This window comes from Festucalex cinctus, chromosome 2 (assembly GCF_051991245.1).
Source record: "Festucalex cinctus isolate MCC-2025b chromosome 2, RoL_Fcin_1.0, whole genome shotgun sequence".
Taxonomy (NCBI): Eukaryota; Metazoa; Chordata; class Actinopteri; order Syngnathiformes; family Syngnathidae; genus Festucalex; species Festucalex cinctus.
Window position 1 is genome coordinate 20,875,456 of NC_135412.1, and position 27,700 is coordinate 20,903,155.

Sequence of the window (27,700 nt, forward strand, 5' to 3'; positions counted from 1 at the left end):
ACGGCATAGAGAGACAACCGTGCACAATATTGTCACAACTTGGAATTAAACCCACACTAACTGCAACCAATGTCAGGCGAGTGAACCATTACCACTTTCCGCCTATTATGTTAATTGCTTCGTTTAGTGCGTTCGAAGAAGCTGCGGAGGATCCCAGGAAAAATCCTGCTAAGAGTGCATGAAGACATGGCACTGAATACTGGGGAAATGCGTTACACTCCAAGGGGATTACTTTGATGGGTAAAACTTTTGGTATTTGAGGTATATCTTTCGTGACACCAATTTGGAAATTTTCTGACACTTTGTCTGTATTTAATATGAAAGCAGATGGGAAGCCAATTAAGTGTTCAGCGTATTGGAGCATGTGTTCATAGTTTTGCATCCTCAACAGATTCATGACGGCGCAGTAATGCATGTGGTTGAGATATTGACATGTTCTGTGTTACAATACACTAGCCTGGAAGAAACAAAGACATGGACCAGCTTTGCAGCATCCCGGACTGAGCGGGAGGGGCTGCGACTTACTACGAGCTGAATACATGCAATTTTACAGAGCTGTGGTCATGTGTAGGTGGACATAAGGCACTTATCATCTCTCACTATGGGAATGTGAAACTGTGAAAGACTGGCCAGGGGTGGTGGGCTGGAGACAGCCTCCATCCCTCAGTGGCTATCTACTTGAAATGTCCCCGCGACCCTTGTGAGGAATAAGCGTTCAAGAAAATGGATGGATGGATGGATGGATGGATAAATGCCGGAGTAGAAATAATCGAATCCTTTTTTATTTTTTATTATTATTATTTTTTTTTTTTTTTGTGCTTGTTTTGTGGGTTATTCATTTGGCTAAACTTTTTGGGAAATGAACATTCCATTTAAATTTGGTAAAAAAAAACAAACAAACATTTTGAGTAATTTAATCCAAAATGTTGGGTCAAATTATATAATAACTCAAACCATCCCAATTAGTTTTGTTTTTTTTTCTTCGTTTTTTGGGTGGTGGTGATTTTTTATTTTTTTTGGGGGGGTATTTATTTGACCTTCTTTTTTTTTTTTTTTTTTTTTTTTTTAGTAAATTGAATAACTATTGAATAATTTGGTGAAAAATAAACCAAACTCAACTTTTTGAATTATTTAACACAGAAAGTTGGGGGGAAATAAATTAATAACCCACAAAGAAACCCAATTTTGGGTTATTTTGTGGGTTTTTGATTTGACCCAACTTTTTTAAAGAAAAATCTAAAAAAGGTGAGTTGCTCACGTTCAGGAGTTATGCGTCTGCACCCTTTTCAGAGTGGCTTATCTCCAATGAGTAAATAGCTTGACACTTTCTGTGTGCTAATTATTGCTCATCAAATGGTTTGGGACTGCTTTGCTTCCTCAGAGCCTGGACGCATTGACATTGTCATTGACGGGAAAATTCACTCCCATTTTATCAAGATATTTTGCATGAGAACTTAAGTGGAATTGTCTAATATTCGGGTTATAATTCTTGTGGATGTCTTATCTATAAGTAAAGATGGGACGTGTTTGGTTTAGATTATTGCTTCCAAAAAAAAAAAAAAGAAGTTCAACCAGTTATAAAATGTTAAGCATCCAAGACACTAAAGTATGGACATTGTTTTGTGTTCTATGCAATATTTATGTCCCTGAAATATGATTTTAATGCCTGCAACATTGTCCATACTTTTCTTTTAAGTAGCTTCAGCTGCCTTTTTCTTTCTATGTTTGTAACATGTTATGGCAAAGGCAGTACAGAGGTTTTCTTGTCAGCTTCAACAACATTAATTAGTTGACATCAATAGTTATTATTATTATTATTATTAACGTTCTTAATTGTGTTGATAATTGTGATCCTTTGTTTTTGGACTTGATTTGCAATAGGGGCTCTTGAGAATGGCTCGACGTGTGAGACCAAATAAAGAAGATGAAGACCCTTGGACCACACAGCACAACTTTCATGCGTGACAGGCACATGTGGCCCTCTGAGTGAAAACAAGGACTGGAAAATAGGTGAAGTTGCCCGTGATTTTGAATGGTTTTTGCATCTTCGTCATGTCTTCAGTAGAAAATCTAAGTAATAAATGTATTATTGATCCTCATCTAAACTCCCACACACCGGGAAAGCAAATCTTCGTGTGAAGGTTAATTAAGTGGATGTGCTGGGAAAAGCGATGACCTTTATGATTCTTCTGAATTTTGTGTAACAATGACAATGAACACTTGTTATGATGAAAAACAAACATCTATATACAGCACATTTAAAACTACAATTACTTATTCTAAATTTCGAGTATTGAATAAATGATAAAATGAAAATGCACCATTCTATATAATCTTTCAGTTATAGACTTGGAACATTGGCTACACCTGCTCTGCGAAAAGACATGGGTTATTAAACTGCCATGTCACAGAATTATATTTTTTAATTCTAGACTAATTAACTAAACGTTAAAGTTAAAAAAGTAATTTAATAATAATAATAACAATAATAATAATAATAATAATAATAATAATAATAATAATTATTATTATTATTATTATTATTATTATTATTATTATTGATGTCAACTAATTAACGTTGTTGAAGCTGACAAGAAAACCTCTGTTCTGGATTTGGTCATTTATGCAAAAATACTGCTCTCCTTTGGTGAAAGTGGGTACCGCATGTCTTAGCCAAAATATAAAATGCACATGTTCATATTCACATGTTCCCCCGAGGTTTGTGTGTGTGTGTGCATTTTCTTTTCTTTTTTTTCTTGGGTACTCTGGCTTCTTCCCACATTCCAAAAGCAAACATGGGAGAATAATTAGAAAATTAAGATTCTAAATTGTTCACAGGTTCACCCATATACCAAATAAATAAATAAATAAATAAATAAATAAATAAATAAATAAATAAATAAATAAATAAATAAATAAATGTGCATTTAAAGTTCATTGCACTTTAAATTGTCTACAGGTATGAATATAAGTGTGAATATCTCGACTATATGCACTGCAATTGGCTGGTTAGCAGTCCAAAGTGTAGCTTACCTTGCTTATCGCAGCACCGAGAGTCAGCTGCGACAGGCTCCTCTTCACGGTTTTTGCTAAACTTTGCAAAATGACCTAAGATACCCACAATGTGCTAAAATTGTGGCGAATCATAAAGTTGGTGTGAAGTCAGCTTGGTGAAATGATGGATCTTGACTAAAAGATGCAAATATTTGCATGTTTGAAAGTTGATAAGTTCACTGCATGTGTCCATTTTTGTTCTGCTGAGTTGCTATTAAAAAGCAAACTTGGATAATCTCGTAGCTATTATTATTATTATTATTATTATTATTATTATTATTTTATTTATTTCTTTACTGGTAATGCCGTGAACAGATGATTTCTGCTCCAGTCCTTTTGTCACTTGCTTTTGGCATTGCCAGCAGAGGGCAACGTAGATTTGTTTTTCTTCTAACTTGGAGGCATCATAACCGAAATGTAATGTCTGACATTCACTAATACTTACTGATATTAAATGAACTCATGTATTGGAAGTATTTTTTTAAGTGAATGTTCTTGGTGTTAGGTGTGTATGAGTTTGATGTCTACTTATTTATGTATTTATTTATCTCTTCATTCACTACTTCTGATGTAAAATGTATTTACTTGTTAAAAAAAAACTGTATTCGCACTTCAAAATGTTTGCTTTGTTCTTGTTTACTGCAAAACTGATGTTTATGTACAGCACTTTGTATACAGCAACGCCTGTTCTTAAAGCGCTTTATAAATAAAGTTGAGTTGAGTTGAGAATCGATTGTTTTATTTACTTCAGTGGTCAAGTTGAAGGTCTGGGTGTTGGAAAATAAGTGCACATATAGTCCCATGTTAGTGTGAGCATCAAGTGACCTTGGCATCTCCTGGCCGCAAGCCAGAAGGAACAACAAGGAAAAAGGGACGCACTAATGCTGTTGCCATAAAGATGTCCTGATTACCTGCATTTTATTTTTATGACCTTTCCCACCAGTATCCGTGCCTCATCAATCCAGGCAGGATTATGCTTCCACTTTGTGATTTTCGGTTCAACCGTTACGTCAACAAACCTTTATTTTGTAGAAACAAAGATGTTTAGAGGAAATGTATCGATGTAAAAATACATTTAAGAAATTTAATGCAGTACATTAAAGGCGCACTCTACTGCATTCACTCAGGAAAATGCACTTTTTAAATACAGGATGTACACACTTTAACTTTCTCTCAGTCTCAATCTCAGCGGGACGTTTCTGTTTACACCCCTCCAGCCAATCGCAGATCGGGGGGGGGTGGCGTGTCGCAAACGGGGTCGAACAAACGTGTCGGCTGTGTGACGTCACTCCTGTGGCAATTTGAAAGCACGCACGGATTTTTTTTTCTTCACTCACTCATTCACACACGTAAGCTTCTGTGAGTGAGTAAGTGAAAAAAATAAATAAATAATCCATGCGTGCTTTCAAATTGCGGCGGGAGTGACGTTACGCAGCTGTGACGAAATCAGGAAGCGCCGACCCCGGGGATAACAAACAATAGACCAATGGAGGATACAATTAGTTCTGTTCTTGTAGCATTACTCACCGTGTCCTTGTTGAATGTTGAACAGCGAGAGGCGCTCCGTGCATTTTTATCTGGTAAAGATGTTGGTGCTGATTTTATTTTATTTTTTCCCTAAGACAAGAACAAAGGCGACATTTTCATCCATTGCCGTGATTGGTCAAAACAAACGTGCACAAGATGCTCAAAGTGTTGTATATTGCAAATCACCGTGGAGCAGTCCCAGATTGATAATGTGAAGAACTCCCATGAGTGAATCACAATTATCAATCTGGCTTTGGCCAAGTTATTTATTTTATCTGCTGCAAAACATTTGAGCGCCTCTGATTTGGTATTGCATCATTTCTACTAAGTCGCAGATGGAAACACCTGGAAATAACAGCTGAAATGGTAATCTTGTCTAATATTTGTCTTTTGATATCAAATCTAAATGTTATCAGTTCACAAAAGTAAAGGAATTGGCCAAACTGTTCCAATACTTCTGGAGAGGAGCAGTACCTTTGCTTTGTTACAACACAATCCTATCTTAGCTACAGAGTGTCAGTTGCCTGAAAATATAGCAGCTTTTTGCGCTATTCTTATTTGAAACATCTCTCAATGTCCATTATCTATAAATCAATACAGCCTTTTGATTGGTGAGCTAATTTAACCTTGTAAGACAGCCACTAAATTGATTGTCATGTCAAGGAAAAATGGAGTCTGCGAATGAGGATACAGATTTAGCATGTCCTCGGGCACTGGAAATATTTTGGATCATAGCTTGCCAAAAAAACAAAACAAGTGCAGAGTTTATCATTTGTATAGTTTCTCATATTTTCTCCATGCGGATTTTTGACAATATGTGACAAGAGATGAAATGGTTTGCCCCACAGCTGCACTGACCTGCTTCAAAACAAGAACCTTATTAATTCTGAGTGGCATTAGACATAATATGGCCAAACAAGTTGATGCCAAAGAGAATCAGTACATTTTCCTTTGGAGTTTTCATGGTCAGCGTATATAACAGTTTCCATGGCAACTGAGGCGCCTGGACTCCTTCAGCCTGTGGAGCTTGCGTGGAAACGAAACAAAAGCATCAACAAGAGGCGCGTGGTGGGGGGTTTCTTCAATCAGATGAAGGCCACAAGTTTTGGATGTAGCACAATTGCTGATGACATTCAATGACTAATTAGATGATTTTAAAAATTGCCTCAAATTTCCCATTTCTTATCATTTGACTTAAATCAGCAATATGTTGAAAGAAAAATATTGTGGAACAAAATAACTTTGCCGTTAATACAGCACGGTTCATCACTTAAAAAAAAAAAAAAAAAAAAAAAAAAAACATACAGCGAAACATGATTGTGGCAGTGTCATGCTTTGCGGCTGTTTTAATTCACCCAGAACCGTGGCTTTAGACAATAAGGAATAAATTCTGAAGATTTTGAAATAGCAGTCAGTGTTGGCACAGGAATCCAAAAACCAAGCTCAGGAAAAGCAGATATTTTTGGCCGGCGTTAATCATTTTACATTAGGTTTAATGTTATTGGTTTAGCTCAGAACACAGCCACATCCCAGTTCTAAAATCACACATCACCTCATTTTAAGTATTTATTTATTTTTAACTTCCTTTCTCGAAAAGATTCACTCCCCCCCTTTTTTTGTACAGATTGATTTGGTCAATGGTTGTACAGTGTTCCCTCGCTATAACACGGTTCACTTTTCGCGCACTTTTTTGTTTAGTGAAATTATTCATGCATTTTTATTTTTTTTTACATTAATGTAGTTATTTTGTGAAATTTATGAAGGTTTGAACAGTGAGAATGTATAAATAAGAGAGAAATGTGAGAAAATGTAAATGCCTCAATGAGAGAAATTTCTAAACTGTGTGTTGAGGGGTTTTAGAGCCTTAAAACATTTAGAACAAATGTAAAACGCAAAGCTAACTACTTTGCGGATTTCACTTATTGCAGGTATTTTTTGGAACCTAACCCCAGCGGAAAACGAGGGAACAGGTTTTGAACGATTGGCTGTGAGTTTGCATTTTCCAAGTCCATTTTCAACCCAAGGGAAGTGTTGTTTGATGAAAGGGGAAAATGGGAACACACTCCATAACTAATCTAATCTTACTCAAAAGGTGCTTGAAAAGGACAAGGCAGGTCATTAACAAGGATCTGCGGGCTGTACTTGCCAGACTTTTCAACTGTCAGAGTGACATACGGACGAGACAAAGCGGTTCCGAATGCCAAGCTTCCTTGAGTGCTGAGCTGAACTACTGTGTAGCTCTCAAAAGATAGCAAGAACATACGCAAGGGAAGGTGAGAATGAGGGGCCCTTGATGTTGTCTTTTTCTGACTTTCTGCCAGTAAACATCCTAACTCATGACTGCAAATTGTCAGCAAGTTAATTCATAACAGATGTTGTCTCAAGCCACTTAACGCATTGAGCGTGTCAAGAACCACACTTATACTGTACTACATTATAGATGTATATAAAACCAACTGAACCCCACGTGAGGAAATGCTTGGCGATGGAGGCGACGGGTAAAACTCCTTCTAAGGAAGAAACCTCCAACAGAATCTCTATGGGGTGACCGTCTGCCTCTGGCGGTTGGTTTGAAACGGAAAAAGAGTAGCAGGACCGAAGATAGATACCAAGAGAAAATAACAGTATAATTGGACCACATCAACAACCATAATAAGTTATTTCATTATTACATTATTATTACAGTATATCCATTATTACATCAAGGTTATTTTAGTTAACTAAAACTAAAAAAACATTTTGTTAACGAAATAAAAAAAAAACGAAAATGCTTTTTAAAAAAACGAAAACTTACTGAAACTACATCTTATTTTTTACAAAACTAACTAGAACTAACTATAATTGTATCAAAAATGACGTTTGTTTTAGTCTTTGGTCATTTAATTTATGACATGAGCCCTTGGGTATGATTTTAAACGTGATTTTAAGTAGATTTATTTTGATATTAACCGGAAGAAGGACATTTGAACGTGTGTCACACAGCAGACAATAGAAAAGCAGATGATGTTGCTCCCATGGTGTTTTTTTTTTTAAATATTGCCCACAACTAATTAGAGGTGGGAATCTTGGGGCACCTCACGATTCGATTGCGATTACGATTCAGAGGCTACGATTCGATTATAAAACGATTATTGATTTCCCCCCCAGGCAGCAGAAAAAAAAACAATGTATTTTTGTGCTTTTAATGTTTCGTACATTAGTTACAAAAATAGTACAAAAGTCCTCCCAGGCCTACATAAACTACTATTTCAGTATCAAGTTAACAGTTCAAAACAGTAAATAAAATACTCAAGTCCTCATTCTGTAACAACAGCTTTTAAGTATATTCAGTCTTCAATAGAATAAAACATAGCATTGAGCAAAAATATATTATTTTTATCCACTCAAAAGTGCACTGAGATATAAATGAAAGACAATGTGAACTACTACTTCAATACAAATGCCTAAAAAAAAAAAAAAGTGCTTTCCTGCTTTTTAAGTTGTGTAAAGATGAACATGTAAACATTAAAGTTTCTCAGAGGTACAAAAAAAAAACCCTCAAGTGCTTTTCTGCTTTTTAACTTGTGAAAACATGAACGTGTAAACATTAAAGGGATCGTTCGGCTTTTTTAACATGAATCTCAATTTGATCCTCACCTCCCGTGTGTGCGATCAGCACTGACTTCTTTTTGACAGCGTTCGGTGACACGCGTTCTGGTTCGACGTTGGACGAGAAGAAAATAAAAAAGAAAATAGTCCAGCAAGCTGGCTGGGGTCTCGGAAATAAAGCGTTTTTCTTCTAAAAACTTTTTGTTTTCAAAAGCGTGATACATTTCCACCACAATACTCTTTTCTGAATAAAGTCAGACGCCATTACCGCCAGCCACTACTTTTCTGTTCGTTCGTTCGCATCACTGCGCGGCGCCCTGTAGAACGCTAACCGACGCACTGCAGCCAGCTAGCTGATACTTCCGCCTGAAGTTGTTTGCCTTTTCGGAGCAGCTCTGATCTCACGAAGAGGTGGGTTGGTCAGCTCAGCCATGCTTGTTGTTGTTTTGAATCTCGAGGCGTGAGTTGTGGATGTGTACTCTCGGTCCGTCCCATTAAGCGTCCCGAAGACCGCGCGCGCTACTGCGTTTCAGTTCCGCGTACTTTTCGCTCGTTTCGCTTCCCTTGGCATATTTAAATAATCGGAATTTGGACGTTTGTGAATCGTTCTCGATTGTTCCACGGCCGAATCGTGAATAATCTAAGAATCGGAAATTTTGCACACCTCTACAACTAATACACATTTAAAAAACAATAATAATAATAATAAAAATAATACTGAAACTAACTAAAACTAAACTAAAACTAAGCATTTATTAAACAACTAAAACTATACAGAACCACCCTGAAAACTAATTATAAATTTCAAAAAACAAAACTCAAAACGAAATAAAAACAAACTAAAATGAAAAATTCCAAAATTATAATAACCCTGCCTATGATGACAGCAATAATGACGATGCTGAGACACATGCCAAACACCGCTGTCGGTAACAAGCAGATAAATGTGAAGGTGCACCTCCAGGAGTAGAAAGCACCCGCTGTATAAGAGCAAGAGAAACAAGGTAGTTACATGGATGGTGAAGATGTAAGGAGGATAGGCAAAAGAGGAAGAGAAGCTCAGTGAATCAAGGGTAATCATAGGGTTGTTGGCGGCACAACTAAAAGAGATAAGACAGAACAAGCCAGAGTCATCCCTAATTGTAAGTTTTAAGCAACAGTCTCATGCTTGATTGGCAGTTAACTTAAGTTAATACAACGTGAATATATTAAATGTAATTAATTATGAGTTCTTTAAACTTAATATATTCATTGTGAATTAACTTCAATCGTGTGTTTTCACTTGAAGCAATTTTATTAAGTTGGTCAACAATGGGCTCTTTGCACAGCTCGACTACTTCCTGAACTGAATACCACGTTTTTGGTTCCTGTCTTTCATGAGTGGACAAACTGATTAATCCAGGTGTGTCTGGCCAATGTTGTTGTAGTTACTGAGATCAGGCACACCTGGATTAATCAGCTTGTCCACTCACGAAAGACAGGAAATGAAGGACTGGTGTTGAGTTCAGGAAGTAGTGGATTTGTGCAACGAGCCCATTCGCTGTTTAATTGCAAATTGGTTCAACAATTCTCTTTTTAGAGTGTAGTTAATAATTTGAGTCTTGGCACATTGGAACATGCAACATTTGCAAGGAAAATTAACAATATGTAAGGGTTGAACAACTTGGGAACTATATTTTCATTTGTTTAAAAACATGATGATGATGATGATGATTACATTAGAATGACTTTAACGCCATTAAAGAAAAAGCTTGGCAGAAGACACGCCTACCACGTGTCTGTCAGCACTTTTTATCCCCCCAACACGCCCCCCAGCCCCCCCCACCACCACCACCACAACGCCCCCACCGCTCACTGCCTCCGACATCCATCACTGATAGCCCCCCCCCCCCCCCCCCCCCCCGCCCCTCTCTAAATCAGCACTACCACACAAACAATGCACCGCGCTCCTGCATGTTATGTGTCGACACAAAAGAGGATCTCAGAAATGAGAAGCGAGATCGCTTTTGTCCGCGCTTGGCTCGCGCATGCACGCGAACAGTCAAGCTCGTCAAGCGTGCGTCATGGGGGGCTTTTTTTCTGACCACCATGACTGACTGGTGACAAAAGGAGCTGATTTTTTTTTTTTTTTTTTTTTTTTTTTTTTTTTTTTAAAGGGTTGGGGGAATCATGCCGGTCCGCAGGGGTCACGTGGCTCCACATAATACATTTCTCGGAGTAATAATTCGTAAATTCGAAGGACAAAGTGAGTACAGTCGGTGTATGCTATTTGTGTCCTGCATGTGCTGTCTTGCATGCTGAGCCCCTCAAATTAATATAAACATAAAGCATGAGTCCCATATTGCTCTTTAAGTTGATTATCGCCATCCAAAAATCTTCTCTTTTCGAGCGGACCGTCAGACTCAGTAGTACAGTACAGGTGCAAGAACAAGCTACATGTTTTAATTTCAGTTCAATTCTGAAAACTCACATAAGCCTGCATAATTATTTTCTTTCTTTTACCCCATTTATTTATTTATTTATTTATTGTAAGTCAAGACAGCTTCTGTTGTGATATTGGCATTTGTTATTGGGAAATAATGATTCTTAGGTTATTATCATCGTCGAATATCATCATCTTGACTAGAATGTACATTTTTATATAAATTTATGACACTTTGATTGGTGTAATGAGATACTTTATTAAATGGTGTATTTATTAGCTGTAGAAAATAATCACTACATTTTCCAAACTGCTTCAATATTTGTAGTGAATCTACATACTGTATGATTTTCACTTTTGTTTTGTTTTTTGTTACATTTACCCCAAGAACAATTTATTGGTTTGCTGGTTGGGAAACAACACTAAAAAAGATACTATAAGCTCTAAAAAAAATGTGGTCTAATTTTTTTCTGAAAGGGGCACCCGTACAACTAGCCACGTTTTTCAAAATGAGATGAACAGAACTGGAACTTAAACTAAATAAAAGCCAAAGTGGCGTCACTACAAAAACCAAGGCAAGGCAGCTTTATCGTGCATTTTCAGACACAATGTGCTTTAAGTTAAAATACAACAAATAAAGACAAAATGCAACATTTAAAGGGGCTGTCTGCCGGTTTCACTCAGGAAAATGCACTTTTTAAATACAGGAATAAAACAAACAAACTACTTCTCAATTTATATGGGCTTTTCATAACGTGCGGGAATGATTTTGTCCTAAACTCACTCATTCACACATGTAACCTTCTGTGAGTGAGTGAGTGAAAACCAAAAAAAAAAATCCGTGCGTGCTTTCAAATTGCCGCGGGAGTGACGTCACGCAGCTGACACGTTCGGCCAGCCCCGTTTGCGACACGCCACCCCCTCGCTCTGCGATTGGCTCGAGGGGTGTAAACACTGTCTTTCCACAGAAACGTTCCGCTATTTACAAAACAAACACAAAATGGCAAAATACACGCTGGGGCGGTGGGGGTTTAGGACAAAATCCCCCCCACACGTTATGAAAAGCCCATATCTATAAATTGAGAAGTCGTTTGTTCGTTTAAATCCTGTATTTAAAAAGTGCATTTTCCTGAGTGAAACCGGCAGACAGCCCCTTTAATAACCACAACAGTGAAACACCATAAAAATTCAATTTTGTCTGGATTTTATTTTTCAGTTAAATAATTTTTTAGTCCCGATTGTTTCAATGTCAATACAAGTCTTTTTCGTTTCTTCAATAGCAAAATTGATTTTTAATACCAAAACTTAAAGGTATTGGTACTCTGACTCCATAAGTATAACGTCAGACAACACTTGTTTTGGCACCAAATCTAACAAACAATTTCCTTGAACTTTTTTGTTGACAGATAAGAAATTCATTATCGCCAATGCGTGTGTGCAAAATTGCGCCATCATCTACTGCAACGACGGATTCTGCGAGATGACCGGTTTCTCCCGGCCGGATGTGATGCAGAAATCGTGCACGTGCGACTTCCTGCACGGTCAGTCCACAAGCCGCTACGCCATCACCCAAGTAGCCCAGGCCCTCCTGGGCTCGGAGGAGCGCAAGGTGGAAATCATGTACCAGCGTAAGGATGGTGAGTTGACCTTGACCAACTTTGGGTAAAGGTCGAAATGTGATGTGGTGCTTAACTTTTGTTTGTCTGAAATCGTGTACTCAAAAAGTCACAGCTGGGGCGTTGGGGGTTTAGGAAAAAAACACCACCACACATTAGCAGAAGCCCAGAGGTGTAGATTGAGAAGGAGTTCACGGGTATACATCCTGTATTTATATAGTGCATTTTCCTGAGTGTTTAAGTTGTAAGAAAGTCTCAAGTTACTGTGGTTAAAAAATTAAAATCAAGTTGGTCTATTTCAAGCAAGTCAAGTCGTGACTTGGGTTTTAAAACCAGCCTCCATATTATTTTTACTTTATTGTTTCAGTTGAAGTTTGAGTTTTTGTATTGCAAATCTTGCATGTTGCGATTATGTTTTCTCGATTTTATTTTAAAAAACAAACAAAAAAACATCCAAATATGATCATCTTTAACACTCCCGAGTTAAGTCATGTGTTTCGAGTATTCCACCTCTTCTCTCTATCTATCTAAGTTTGGATGTTTGGCCTCTTTAAAGCTTTTAAAAGGGACTTCAGCATCCGCTAGTGTGGCTTCTTGTACTCGTGGACATATTTGCAGCCATGTGAGTCCTGAGAGTCGAGCGTGTAACTCAAATGCTGAAGCGTGAATGTCGAGCGAGTCGTCCATCTCTGTCAGTTGCAGCGTTACAACTGAAAGTTGTGGTTCACTGACATAAACGGCATCATAATGCTGTTGAAGAGTTGGCAGCTTTATTGTGATGGAAACGTTTTTTGATGACAATTCTGATCAGTTTCAGAGACTTATTCTGTTGATTAACTCATTCACTCCCAGATATTTTCACTGAAGCAACCCCTTTCGTTCCCAACTGTTTTACTGGATTTTGACTCATTTTGCAAGGCCCACAGAATATTGTGTTGTATTGCGATAAAAACATGGAACCCACCATAAAAAAAAGATTAGTCTCTTCTTTCAACAGGAAAAAAAACTATATTTCTATCTGTTTCAGTTTTGCAGCAATTAGCATTTGAATATAGCTAAGTTTCATCATTGTTCACAAATCTGTTTCAAACAGTGGGGAAAAGAACCTTTTGCAACATGGCCCTGGTTGATCTCTTATACTCAACTGCCACCTGCTGGCCGTTTTTGTAATAACTACCATTGCTTCAAGCTTTCTCTTCAGTTCAGAGGCTGCATCAAAGCCTTCTGTATGCTCTAGAATAAAAAAAAAAACAACAACTAACAAACAACATAAAAAACGTATAAATATATTTTTGGGAGCATGGTAGTATTTAAAATAGAACATATATATACGTTTTGGGGATCAAATGAGTTAAGCCTCAACATTCACTTTCTGGTGGCTGTGTTTACGTCAAAATTTTTTATGATTCGGAGTGGAGTTGTCAATGTTTGTAAGTCAGTGATCCTTTTATCATCAATGTAATGTCAGCAAATTCTAATCTGTTAGCCTCTTACCATTAGTTTATGGGATGCCCTCACCTTGATCTTGAATTACAAAATGCAGCCCTGCTAAATATCAGTGTGAATTTGAACACAAAACATCTTCATCACCGTATACCCATATGGGTGTTTGTTACGCAAGCGTTTAACTGCCTATGTGGAGTAAAGGATTTTGACTAGGCGGTGTTGTTTGAACGTACTGGAAAGTCTTTAGAACGTAATTGATGAAAGTGGTTGGAACATATTGGTAAAGTCATTCAAATGTTTTGGTAAAGTTGTTTGAAGGTATTGGTAAAAAGGCAAGCCAAATTCTAAAAACTTATCATTTGTTCCCCATAATGCCAGAATTACTTATGCTCAGGATCTCATAGTAGGACTGAAGATTGTTAGAAGTATCTTGGCTCTTTTGCACAGAGGTCTCTGATTCTGTTCCTGGCATATGTTGTCCATCAATATTTTGATGTTTACGATTGAGCTTGTCATGACTGGGTCACGCCAGGGTTAAGTTTGGGTCATGACCGTGAGGTCAGTTGTCTGTTTTGAACTGATGTTTTGAACTGATGTAATCGGCGTCTAGTTTCAACTGGTTTTAAGCTATATGATGTCATGAGCTATGTGATGTCAAGAATCTTTAATCTCTTTTTCTGGTCAACAGCCAATGAGATAATTCCTTGTCAGAACTGTTACCCACATGTCTAGCCACAGCCAAGCCGATTAATTCACTGTCTATTTAAGCCAAACCGAGAAGTGTGTGTTTGTCGGATTATTAACTCTGTTCCTCGGTGTACTTTCACAGCCCAAGTTAGCTTAGTGTCTAACGATTCTTGTTGTTCCTCGTTTAGTCGAGTTGTGTCACGATCCTCGTTGTCTTTTGTTTAGTTAAGTTGTGTGAATAAAACGTTAAAATCTTATTTGTGTCTGCATTTTTGGGATCCAACCTCAGAACCTATCAGAGCTCTTTACTACCATAGATTAAAAGTAACACTAATATAACTCGTCATCCGAAGTTCCAAACTTTTATTTTTTATTTTTTGTCAGCATGAGCATGTTTCCCAGTGTCCTTCAGAGTGGTTGAAGTGAGACTGTGTCAGCAAAATATTCGGATTGATCTTTATGGTTTGTACTGTTACCGTCCGTTTTCACCCCACGGCTAATTTTTGCATTTTGCAAGCAGATTTTGGTGACCCCGGTGGTAAAAAGAACAGCAAAGTCATCTGTAACTTTCTCACATCTTGCATATTAATGTTCTTTCATGAGTTTAAAAAAATAAAAATAAATTATGTTAAGACAAATCTCTAAGTTGCTTGTCCTTTAGTGAACTAGCTAGATAAGACCCTGAACAAAACCCTGTGTCATCATCAGATACTGTACAGGACATGAACTGTTGGTATCTTTACCTTCATCCAAACAGTATTACCAGTATTATCGAAAGCACCTATAGCTTTTCTAATCATTGATTTTTTTACAGCAATAATTTGTTGGTATGGTTCCAGGGGACACATGTAGGTTATTTTAAAGTTGGATCTATAAAGCAAAGCTCCCACACACAATGTCATTATCTGTAGCGTGCCCCTTTGCAACCCTTCGGTCTTGTCATTTGCCTCTTAATGAGGAGCTCACGGTGTGCAGCAGGCCACCTTCCGTCCCCTCCAGTTATATACTGAATAATGACTGCAAAAGGAAGATGGATTACGCCACCCCAACAGATTTGATCATTTATTCATAGATCACACTTCCGCCTACCTGTGCCCTCTTTGAGTTGATAGAGTCTTTGAGAGAATGACATTCATTTACTTGATTGCCTCCCGTCGGCCTCTTTGGCTCGTTGTTTCTATTCACGGGGAACATTTACAGTTCATTTTGAAAGGAGTTATCTATCCATTCGCTGCTATAAAATCCAAAATGTTCCCATTGTGGGATGAAATTACCGTACTATTGTTTGGTATGTTAATGCTACTGAGAAATAACAGAACTGACACAATGATGGCACTTTGTCTCGTTTGACTGTTATTGTTGTCAAGACTGTCAAGATTTCTTTAAATCTGATATTTAAAAAGACAGAAGGCACTTAGGTCAAAAGGATTTCAATGATTCTTTCAGATTGTTTACTTGAAAATATGCTATTACTATCATCAGATAAGTATGCTGTCAACATTCTTTTTTTAACATTAGAAATATTGAATAACATCAGATTATTGTTATAGCTGGACACTTTTTTTTTTATATAGGCTATCAGAAATATTTCAAAGGACAAGACCCTTATGATTATAAGCATTGTCTGTCTTCTGCCTACTGGAACACTTGAAGCTCGTGTATATCTAAGGAATGTCAAGCATGAGCTACATATAAATCCTGTATCAGGAAGGATTAGCTCTTTGGTGTATTATCACTTTACACATGCGGTTGCAACGTGACATGAACAAAACACAGCATGATGTACATATACAGTGTGACTTGTCATTAGAGTTGATAACTGCATTGACATGAAACGGTGGCGGCACATGCCGGTAACGTCAGTGACAAATTAAAAGGCAGTGCAGAATCGTGACACTTGGCTGACTAACGTTCGGGTGGAAATGATTTCCTGCGAGACTAATGGAGCATTGCAATGCAATTTTGAAGGTGACAATTCCTAAATGAATTGCTGCTTGTTGCCTCACTTTTTGTTTTTTTGAGTTGATCAACTCGAAAGTTAAAGTTTTCCCGTACTTGAATGTTTTGATTACCTTCATCTTAATTTTTTGATACAAGTTACTTCAAAACTTTCTGTTACAGCAACTCAATTATTCACAGTAACTTTTTAATCACAAAATAACATTTTCATTAAATTACTGCTCATTTATATTTTTAAGTTATCTATCCCCAAAAAGTAGTCTTGTTCAATTTAATCAGAAATTATTAGTACAAATTACTCATAAAAGCATACAAAGTTACAACAACTTAAAAAGTCAAGTTCGTAGTCATTTTTTTTTTTATAAAACTTTGGAGTATTCTGTACTTAATCTATTTGATTATTTTGAATGTTCGTGTTTACAGTAAACAGAGAAGAGTTTTGTTTACAAGCCTGCCAAATTTGAATTAATTATAAAAAAAAAAATGTAGTAAATAAAATGAGGCTTGAAAATGGTGAAAAATGAAGCCCCTTGTCAAATGTCAGTCGAATACATGTAGCATCTTTCTTATGCCCATAGCGCAATGTTTTTGAACCATGAAATTATATCCGTGGCTCTAACACATATGTCATTTCTCCACAGAATGCCCAATGAGGTGAAGAATAATCCTCATAATCATAAAATGATAGTGTTGTTTTAAGATTTATCTCTGGCGCATGCTAGCATCTCTGTTGACAAATCTACGATAAGTAAACAAGAATGATTATCGTTGGAGGACACCACAGAGAGAGAAAAAAAATGGTTTAAAGTTTGCAAAGTAGAACCTTGATGTTCAACAGCACATCAATATGAGGATGTGTGCGTTTGCTGCACTTCAGCCTGCTTGCAAATGCACGGTGAGCTGCGCTGTCTTAAATTATTGATAGTGGAAATGAAATCAAATGAAACTGAAACTGGACGACATGCTCAAGAGTCATCTTATTTCCTCAATAATTTATTGTGTGAAATGTATTATAGCCACAGAACCGCATTGGAATGCGACATTTCAGATCTTATACTTCGCTGCATAAAATGATCCATCTGAACAAGTTTTCATGAGTAACATCAAACGATTTTTTATTGCAGTACTGTATTAAATCAAGTTGTTGGGGTATATTTACGAACCACATATTAGTACATGCATATTTATGAGTTTATATTTATCGGTACATTCTTCACATGGTGGATTTCTGTGTTTTTGTCTTTTGAATGCCAAAGTGCCAAACTCATGATTTGTAATTTGCACATCTCTTGTAGTGCTGCTATAGGTGTGTTCAATCATTGTAGCTTTTATTACTTAACAGCTGACTATATTTTATACATTTGTGTATATGTAAATGTATATTTTGTTATATCTTTCCAACAGCATACACGACTACTACTACTTGTATGACTTTTTAAATAACATACAGGCACTATAGCTACATCTGATTCTGACTCTTTGGAGTGTTGAAGGAAATCGAAGTACCTGGAAAAAAAAAAAAACAGAAAAGGGATGTTTCTCAATGTAAAATCACTTTACTATACAATGCTGTTGTAAAATAATGTAGCTACATATTATATATAGAAACAAAGAATATTTTTCTTTTTTATTTTCTTTTTTTAAGCTTTTTTTTTTTTTTTTTTTTAGTAATTGGGCAAACAAATAACCCACACAATCAACAGGAGATTCAATGATTTTCACCACTGAACGAGTGATCAACTTGCTTCTCTTCATATCAGCAGGCTTAATATGACTTATTAATGTCTTCTTCCTATCTTGGTGACAGTGATGTACGATTAAGGCTATCATACTGCTTAGCCCAGCAGAGTCAAGGCTGCCCAATGCATAAATCAACCTCTTGCTGCCTAAAGTTAGCTGAAGAACCTTCATTTATTATCTTGCTGCACCACAATATATATCATGCTGCACTATGTATATATATATATATATATATATATATATATATATATATATATATATATATATATATATATATATATATATATATATATATATATATATATATATATATAAAATTGTGGAGGGGAAAAATATATATATTGTCCATTTCTGCATTCTGCCGAATTTGTGGACAGAATGTTAAGTTCCTCTTGAAAAGAGATGCTGTATGAGTTGAGGCAGAGTGAGCTATAAATAACCTCCTGTCGACAGTCAACTTGCAGCCTGATTTGACTGTGAAGATCTTCTAGAAATGTTCCAACTGAATGTGCATTACACAACTTCCTGAGCATGAATGAGTCATATATGAAAAACAATATGAAAATATTGCCATTACAAATGAACCTCCCACCGGAGCAGGTTGGAAAATAAAAATAAATAAACAAAATCCAGATGAAAGTACAGTATTACTAAGTAGAGCAGGAATTCTCCCCTGGAACTCACATTTGGCTATGACCCACTTTTATAGAGCCAGCCAAACAACCAAACACACAAGTCACCCTTTTAAACATATATACACACATACTGTAAGTACATGTGCAAAGTGTATTCTGAAGCACATTGTTAAGGGACTGAATAAGTCAAATTAAATAAGGTCTCTAAATCAGATATTAGACTATGAATTCAGTTCTGCTGCCATCAATGTTTGGGTCTTTTTTCATGGATGGATGGATGGATAGACAGTTTCACTAACACTTTTTCAATTTCTTTCGTCAGGCTCAAAGTTCCTCTGTGCTACACATATCATCCCGGTGAAGAATGAAGAGGGCGTGGTCATGATGTTCATTCTCAACTTTGATTACATTCTGGATGATGGCAGCAGTGACTCAGTGGAGAAACTAACCCGCGCCTCCCCTTCCAAAGCTGACCAACGTAAGTGAAAATATATTTCAAGGGAAAGTCAACCCAAACATTTTTTGGCAATAATATGGTCTATGCAGCCCCACTAGTCTAAATATGGTATTTTTGTTAATATTGCAGTAGAATATGAGTTAAGCAGCAACATCCAACAGTTTTTATCAATATCAGAAGGCGGCCATTTTGCCACTTGCTGTCTTGTGAAAATGACATCACAGTTGCTCAGGTCTCAGGTAACAACCAATCACAGCTCAGCTTCAGAAAACAGGTGTGCTGTGATTGGCCATTGCCTGAGCCCTGAGCGATTGTGATGTCATCTTCAGTCGACAGCAAGTGGCAAAATGGCTGCCCTCTGAGATCGATAAAAATGCTGCATAACTCGTAGTCCACAAATGTAATACTAATCAGAATGTCATGTTTAGACTAGTTAGGTTACATACAACATATTATTGTCAAGTAATATTTAAGGTTGACTTCCCCTTCAAGACCTTAGGCTAATCAGATATCGCCTAAGCATCTCTCTTTTTAGAACCATCATTGCAGCCGCAGCTTCGATAGTATTTAGATATTAGATATTTAGTATTTAGATTGTATTTAGTAGTGTGGGTTGGTACATTAGCTTGCATGACAATTATTTTACTGCAGAAGGTACAGTTCTCCTCGTATGATGGTGGGAAATGTTCAGTTGAAAACCGCATATATTAGATGTTATTCCTCTCTGCCAGATGTTGCTGCCACAGCCATGCTGAGACATGGTGTGGATCCAGCAATATCAAAGCAATAAAATACATTCACAGTATGTTAGTAGTTATATTTGGGAACAGGCAAGATCAAAGTCTACCATACGGAATGCAAATAAAACACAATGAAAATTCTGGCTCCGGTGACTGATTATAACCCAACGTCTCCTTCAGGAACAAGGAGATTCTTCCATTTCCGTTTGCCTGTTTTACCGCTTCTGGGCATCAGCAAGCAGTCCCTTCCTCAGGAGGACCCCGACGATGTGATGGTGGAATCTCCTTGCCACAGCGATGACTCGATGGCAATGTGCAACGACCAACTCGCAAACATCCGGGAGAGCTGGAGTCTTTCAAACCCCAACGATACCCACACCCTCATCGTCCCAAGCTTTTGTTCCACGCCCGTTTCTGGCCCTTTGTGTCACTCGTCGCCTAAAAGTCCTTGGGACAGATTATACCCAAATGAAGCTGGCATCCAGACTCGCGACAAGAGTCAGGGGGACACGATGATTGCCGCTCCGTCCATCCCAGGCCTCACTCCCACTGCATCCAGGGAGAGCGTATGTAGTATTCGTAGAGCCTCATCTCTCTACAACGTGGATGGTTTTAGATCTAACTCCAAGATGGCCTTCAGGGATCGGCACGCCAGCGAAGGTAGGACTTTGTTCTACGTGCAAAAATAAAAGTACCGGTAATACAATCCCGTCATTTCAATATTTGGGCCATTCAGTGATCCCTAGAGCAATCTAGTGGTGAACTAATAATTTAGTAATTTTAAAAACCAACAGTTTATGTCAATTGATAGTATTCATGGACGTCACGGGATTGCGAGTTGGCCCGTCATGGTGGGTCAACTTTCCAGTAGACTCAGCTGTGTTTGTATTGTGTTTAGACCGAATGTTCTTTTGTTATTGATGAATGTCACCCCCAGCTTCTTCTAACATTACTTGTGTAAGCAAGACATTATGCAGAAGGTTTAGCTCAACACTCCTTGCAGCGGTACACATTGAGAACGTTTGATTTGTGGAATTGATTGGATTACAAACATTTGCCGATGTTACTGCCCGGACCGGACTAAATGGCAACATCACATATGCTCTGATGTAGGATGGCTTGATCCCAAAACGTGGATATTCTTGCATCTTCAATACTTTCAACTTTTATTGGTTGCTATGTGCATTTATCATCTGTGAATTCGAGGCGAAGAATCTTGGGTTATTTTTAAACCAAGTTAGCAAGTTTCCCCGACCGCGCTAGCTTAAGCGCTAGCATGTTACAACAAAAACAACAACATTGTTGATTCATCACTTATTTTTGTACACTTTAACAATTTCAACTTTTGAAGGGTATTTGGAGAGATCTCGAAATCAAACAGCTTGACCTCCAGATCTATTTTGAGCCAGAGCTTGCCACAGTTAGCGGCTCACATGTATCACAATCCTAATTACGTTATGGTAAAAGCATTAATTTTACCATCAATAAAATGTTTGTTTTATGTTGTGTTTCTGTAAAGCGCTTTGTGACACCTAAGGCTGTTTGAAAGCGCTATATAAATAACAATTACGGGACTTGATCTAAATGGTCAGAACACACTTTGGTAGCCTTTCTCGGTTGGAAATCCTTTTGATTTATCTTTGCAATTCCGGGCACTTCTTTGTCCTTTCCCGGCTTTCCCATTCGACATTCCATGGACCCGTGAACGGCACACAATGTGGGGCATATGACGAAATATGTAGCATCGCAAAAACATATAGATTATTTGAATATAACTATAGGGCTTGTAATCACTAATTATATTCCATAGCTGTAGTCTCACCTTACTTGAGCTGCCATGTTTTGCAGCCGTCTTCCTGCTATGGATGCCCAAAGGACAAATTTGCGAATTGTTGTTATCCCAGGTGATATTGCATCGAATGTCGGACCCAATGGGTCGACCAGTGCTTACCTTCCACAGCTTGGGCCTGCAGGTGGTCGTCACTAACCCCCGTGATTCGGGCCCACTCCAGCCTATGGCTCCAACTTACTCCCGCTAGCAGCTATTGTTAGCTGCTCCGGCTAATTCCAGCTCAATCTGTCTTTCAGCGTCTCTTGCCGAGCTTCACAATGGTTGCCAGGTCGCTGCCGCTCGCCAAGATGCTCGTTGCTCACGCAAAATAACATTGGTGGTTGGTCTGCAAAATGTAGTCTCTCTCAGCCATCCTAGTGTGCCTGCTCATGCGTGCTTCTAATGCTATTCTTTGACCACTAGATCAGGCTGTGGACTACACACTGGGTCTTTAAAGTATTGAAACAGTGAGTCCAGTTCGTCACAACCCTCCAAAAGATTACATTTTGAGCAATCGTCAGCTTGGCACTGTTGGTCTTGTTTCTTGGCTTCAGTTACAACTGATCTTTCCCGAGTATGTCTTGGCCTCTTCAACTTTGGATTCCAGTCCAGTGCCTGCCTGCCTGCCTTGTGTGTTGTCTGTTGGTTTTTCCTCAAGTGTGTCCTATCCCACTCCCACTTTCTCTTCATCGCACTTTAGCTGATAGGCTTCTGGAATGTTCTCTATCATAGAATGTTGTTGGTGCTTTTCTTCAGATGACTCTTAAGTATCTGTTGACGAAGATCTGTAGTTTGCTGTTGATGGTTGCGCCCCTATTCTCCACTTGAGTCTGGAACAAGAGCAGTTAGGTTTCTAGACGAGCCTTATATATGCGGTAGCGTTTTTGATGAATGTTTTGTGGTGGCCGCGGGGCACTTTTCTCATCTCATGCCTGTCTGAATCAGAGTAGCTCTCTCTTCTGGGACCATGAAATGTGTTTGGTGCTGCTGTCTGGCTGTCTGAATAAAAATAGTGGTGGTTCAAATACGAAGTGGCAACCTCAAATGATGTCGAAAGAGTGAGAAACATATAAATAAATTGCTTTGTTGGGTTCGTAATTGACCAGACGTTGATCAGAAATGTGCTCATCAAAGAGAAAGCTGGAAGGTTTGGAGTCAAAGCTCGAGAGGCCAGATTGAGCTGGTTCTCACGTGCAAAGAAAGTACACTGGAAGTTGCTGATCTGTGGATATGGTTAAAGAAGACTTGTAAGTAGCTGGAGATTAGAGCAGAAGTTGTAGAAGATGAGCAACGGAAGAGGACGAATCACTCTGGCGACTGTTAAGAAGAGGAAGTGTAGAACGACCTTTTTGTTTTTCTGGATCCAACACAGTCAACCATAACATCAAAGTCCAATACAGTTGCATGTTGACTACAAAATAATGATTGTTGCTCATACGGTCAGTGGTGGTGTGTTAATGTCAGATCCAATTTGCATACATAGAAAAAGAGAAGCTCCTTTCTCATTTCTCCTCCTCTCCTTGTCCCCTGCACCTTCTCTGATATTAATTGCTGCCATCGCAGACAATGGCCGCAATATCAAAGGTATTTCACTGTATCGAATCTCTTAGACATCTGTTGGTTAACATGCATTCAGTGCACAATTCAAGCATGCTTGCTGCATGGGTTGGGCTAAATGAAATATTCTTTGAATTTAAATGACGAATGATTTTGGAAAAAGGATCATTGAAGATGTTGGGTTATTACTTATACACAGTAAATTCTGTAGAGTAAAATTTTACTCTAAACTGAGCCTATTTGGTCCCACTCTAAATAGCGTAAAATTCACACTTGGAAGAGAGTAAAATAAAAAACAAAACAAAAATAGTCACTCAAGGGTTGAGGAACTTCAGGTTGGGAGACAGCCAATCTACTCCCTGAGCCACGCAGCTCTTGCTGTGTCTTAGTAAATCGCTCGTGTTAGCTGGAATTTTCATAACTCCAATATGTTTTTGGCCTCCTCTTGGATATAAGCAAACAGTAGGAGTGGCATAACTCAGGTGGTAGAGTGGCAGTCTCCCAAGATGAAGGGCGTGAGTTTGTTCCTCAACCCTTGTGTAACTTTTTTTTTTCTTTTTTTTTTCTTTTTTTTATTATGTGATAGGCAAAGTGTCTCATAACACTAAAAATACTTTGACTAAAATTCACTCTAAATATTTTAATCTCTTCCGAGTGTAAATTTTAGTCTTTGTAGATTGGGACCCAATGGACTCAGTTTAGAGTAAAATTTACTTTACAGATTTCATGTGTACGTCAAAAAAACAAACAAACAAAAAAAAAAAAAAACAGAATCATGTAGACCTATAGTATTTGTGGGAACCCCAATAAGTCAATACGTATGATGAATGAAACATTAATAATATAACTAAATTCCATCAAAAGCTAACAAGATGGTAATGGGGTATCATAGCTACTTTGTATAATGTCACTTTCCCCTTTACCTCTAGTGCCCCGCACCTGGATGGCTGGTGGTATGGCTTTAGCTGTTTTCCCTTCCAGTGCATGCGTCCTTACAGTTGGTAGAAGCTGTGCATGCACATTTCATCCTCAACTGTCTGTTTCGGTGTCCTATACCCTCAATCACGATATTGTATGGCCTTGGCAGCAGCTCGAGTGGGGAGGGGCTGGTTCTGTGTCAGCCAGAATTCTCTTTGGGTCACTCATGTCACTGTTTGATGTGTTTTCAAAATGGAGGAGAAATGCGTAATATTGTGTAGACGACATGTCAACACGGTGCAGTGGTAACTTGACTTACAGCACAAAAATAAATAAATAAATCGACAAAGTGACACCATCGTTACTCAGAACTAAAATAAATTGGGGCACTTGTAGTCAAGGTACCACCGTACTGTATATGCTCCCGTACATTGCTTTAGAAATATTGCAGCTGTTTTATAATCCAGTATAAGAAGGCTGACGATGTAGCCAAGTAAAACATCTACGCTGTCCAATTGTGATGGATTAAAAGTGTGTCGAGTTCATGTTTCACTACATGTGATGTGCTTAAACTCTCTTCATGCATCATTATAGTCATAGATGAAGACACACTTTTGCTTCATTTCCTCAGGGCCTCTCATCCAGATCAAATCAAGTCTTCTCTGCTCCACCTCTGACTCCAACCTCAACAAGTACAGCGCCATCAACAGGATACCCCTCATCACGCTAAACTTCTCCGAGTCCAATGTTGAGAAGAAGTGCCCCTCGCCCCCATCTTCGGAGAAAACCGTGATTGCATCCAAGGTCAAAGACCGCACGCACAATGTCACGGATAAAGTCACACAGGTAAGGCCAAGTGTAATGTTTCCTGTACTGTAAACTGCTCTCATGCAATAAGGACAAATTGTGAAAAACTACAAGTAATCGACCTGTTACGCTAAACACTTTCATATTGCTGCCTACATAATTGTTCAAGGTTTGTTGTAAATAGTTGATCAGTGCAGTGATTGACTTGTAAATTAGGCTGCTTTTATTAGAATTTATTAAAGACGACAGTTTAGAAGATACAGTTGAGAAAACGTATGGAAAAAAAAAAGTGTCTGTCTGATGGCTACAAAATGGTCAGCAGTATGTTGTGAACAGCAGCGTTTGGAAAAATGGTTCGCGGGCCACGCATGGACCCATTATGTTAGTATTATGTTAGTTAATCTGGCCCAACGAGCATTTGCATTAACCCTGTAATAATTAATGCAACTATTTAGCCATTTTTTCCCTAAAATTCATTTATTAATTTATATTTATTTTGTATTTATTCATGTCAATAATTATATTAAATTAATAAATGGTAAATAACAGAACTTAATAGTGCATTTACATGCTTTATGTGGGCTACTGTATAGTAGTAAATATTTGGCTAATTATAATTTCATTAAATGATATAGTTTTTCAAATGTTAATAAATTATTAGTTGATCATTTAAAAATTAAGTATTTTAAATATTTTATGTATACTTTTTCATCTATTTTATTTTTTTACCGTACTTTATACATTTATTATGAACAAATTAACTACGTAACTTGATTCCAATTAAATTTCTTTTAAATAATTCTCAACACTCCAGTCAGCTTTATTTATAGAGCACTTTACATGAAGCAAAAATTAGTCATACAAGACATTAAAAATAATAAATAAATAAAATAAACAAATAAACAAAAAAGCCAAATAATGAAGATGTGTTTGAAGGCAAGTTTTAAAGATGGGAAGCGAGGGATATTGCCTAATATTTAGCAGGAGGCCATAGCTTATTTAAAAATATTTTTCTTAATTTGCATACAGATTTGGACACTTTTTTTTTTTTTTTTTTTTTTTTTTTTTAAATCCTTGACTTTGACCGACTTGGCCAGGCTTTGATTTAAAAATCAAACGTGAATCTTGAGTACAAAAGTTTGCCCATCATCCCTGGTGCGCACCACTGGAAAACAGACAAAAATGTAATCCTACTCATCAAACTACAATAATGCTCGTCAAAAGCTGTCATAATCATGCACCACCCTCTCCAGGTTCTCTCGCTGGGCGCCGACGTGCTGCCCGAGTACAAACTCCAAACCCAGCGCTTGGACAAGTGCACCATCCTTCACTACAGCCCCTTCAAAGCAGTGTGGGACTGGCTCATCCTGCTCTTGGTCATCTACACGGCCATTTTCACACCTTACTCGGCCGCCTTCCTCCTCAACGACATCGAGGAGCAGAGGAGACAGGAGTGCGGCTACTCCTGCTCGCCGCTTAACGTGGTGGATTTGATGGTGGACATCATGTTCATCGTGGACATCCTCATAAACTTCCGGACCACGTACGTGAACAGCAATGAGGAGGTGGTGAGCCACCCAGGCAAGATAGCTGTCCACTATTTTAAAGGCTGGTTCCTCATAGACATGGTGGCCGCCATCCCCTTTGACCTGCTCATCTTTGGATCGGGGTCAGATGAGGTGAGATGATCTGAATAAGGCGGAGTGATTGGGAAAACTGGGTAAATGGTTTAAATGGTGATATTAGCCTTCTTGTTTATTGGCGTAGTTTAAATGTGTAACATGTCAGTCAAAAGAAAGATATGATGTAAAACTAGACGTGCAATTTCTAGAGAAATTGCGTGTGAATGCTGAAAGCTGAATGCTATTATTTGATTCTGTGTGGAATGCTTGTGGAATGCTTATGAAGTAAAGTGAAAAATAAATTATGTGAAAATGACACATTTTAAATTGTAGCTGAATGATAAATAAATAGAAGATAAACTACAATCAGTCTAAGGAAGGGTTCGAACCCTGTTCTCATGTTTGCTGTACAAAAGCTCCACCACACTCCTAAACTGAGTCAAAGTGTACTTGCTGTCAACACTGAAGTGTTGTCAAATGGTATTGACAGGTATGTAATTGTATAATACTGATACTTGCGTTGAATTTGAGTATTAGAATAGAACAGAATTATATAGACAAAAATTAATATGAAATGAAAATGACATTAAGTACAATGAATATTTAATAATTAGATGATTAATATGTGAAATTGAAGGTATAGTAAAATGTGCTCACAAGTCACCGACTACCTGCTGACTTTACAAAGCACTTTAAAGGGATACCTGACTCATTGAACAATTTTCAGAAGTAAAAAGTTCATATTTTGTTCCGAATTAATGTGGTAGCTTCATTATTTTTCATGTACAATTAATACCTTTAAAAAGTAATTTTTCTACTTGCTGTCGACTGATGATGACATCAACTGTACTGAGGAAGTAGGTTAACGACCAATCCTGGCTCAGTTTGTTGACGAACCCCAGAAAACAGGTGAGCCACGATTGGTCGTTAACTACTTCCTCAGCACAGGTGACGTCATCATCAGTTGACAGCAACAGGAAAAAAATAGTTCTTAATTAATTGCACATAAAAAATAATGAAGTTACCACATTAATTATAGACAAAATTGTTACGATGTGGATGGACCCAAAAGCGGAGAAAACAGGCAGGGGAAC

The 27,700-nt window shown here is 37.8% G+C and overlaps 1 protein-coding gene across 4 annotated transcripts in view; it reads left to right on the forward strand.

Annotated features, from left to right (window-relative positions):
- Positions 1-10,312: 10,312 nt before the first annotated feature.
- Positions 10,313-27,700, forward strand: part of LOC144014097 (voltage-gated inwardly rectifying potassium channel KCNH7-like) — a 31,634-nt gene continuing 14,246 nt past the window's right edge. For 2 of the 4 annotated variants that reach the window (XM_077513627.1, XM_077513629.1), the window contains exons 1-8: positions 10,313-10,414; positions 11,998-12,228; positions 18,997-19,152; positions 20,052-20,531; positions 23,266-23,286; positions 24,189-24,212; positions 24,809-25,023; positions 26,238-26,663. In XM_077513627.1, the coding sequence (XP_077369753.1) occupies positions 10,339-10,414; positions 11,998-12,228; positions 18,997-19,152; positions 20,052-20,531; positions 23,266-23,286; positions 24,189-24,212; positions 24,809-25,023; positions 26,238-26,663 (1,629 nt within the window). In that variant the 5' untranslated portion in view covers positions 10,313-10,338. The remainder of the gene's footprint in view (positions 10,415-11,997; positions 12,229-18,996; positions 19,153-20,051; positions 20,532-23,265; positions 23,287-24,188; positions 24,213-24,808; positions 25,024-26,237; positions 26,664-27,700) is intronic. The other 2 variants (XM_077513630.1, XM_077513631.1) reach the window with 2 other exon arrangements.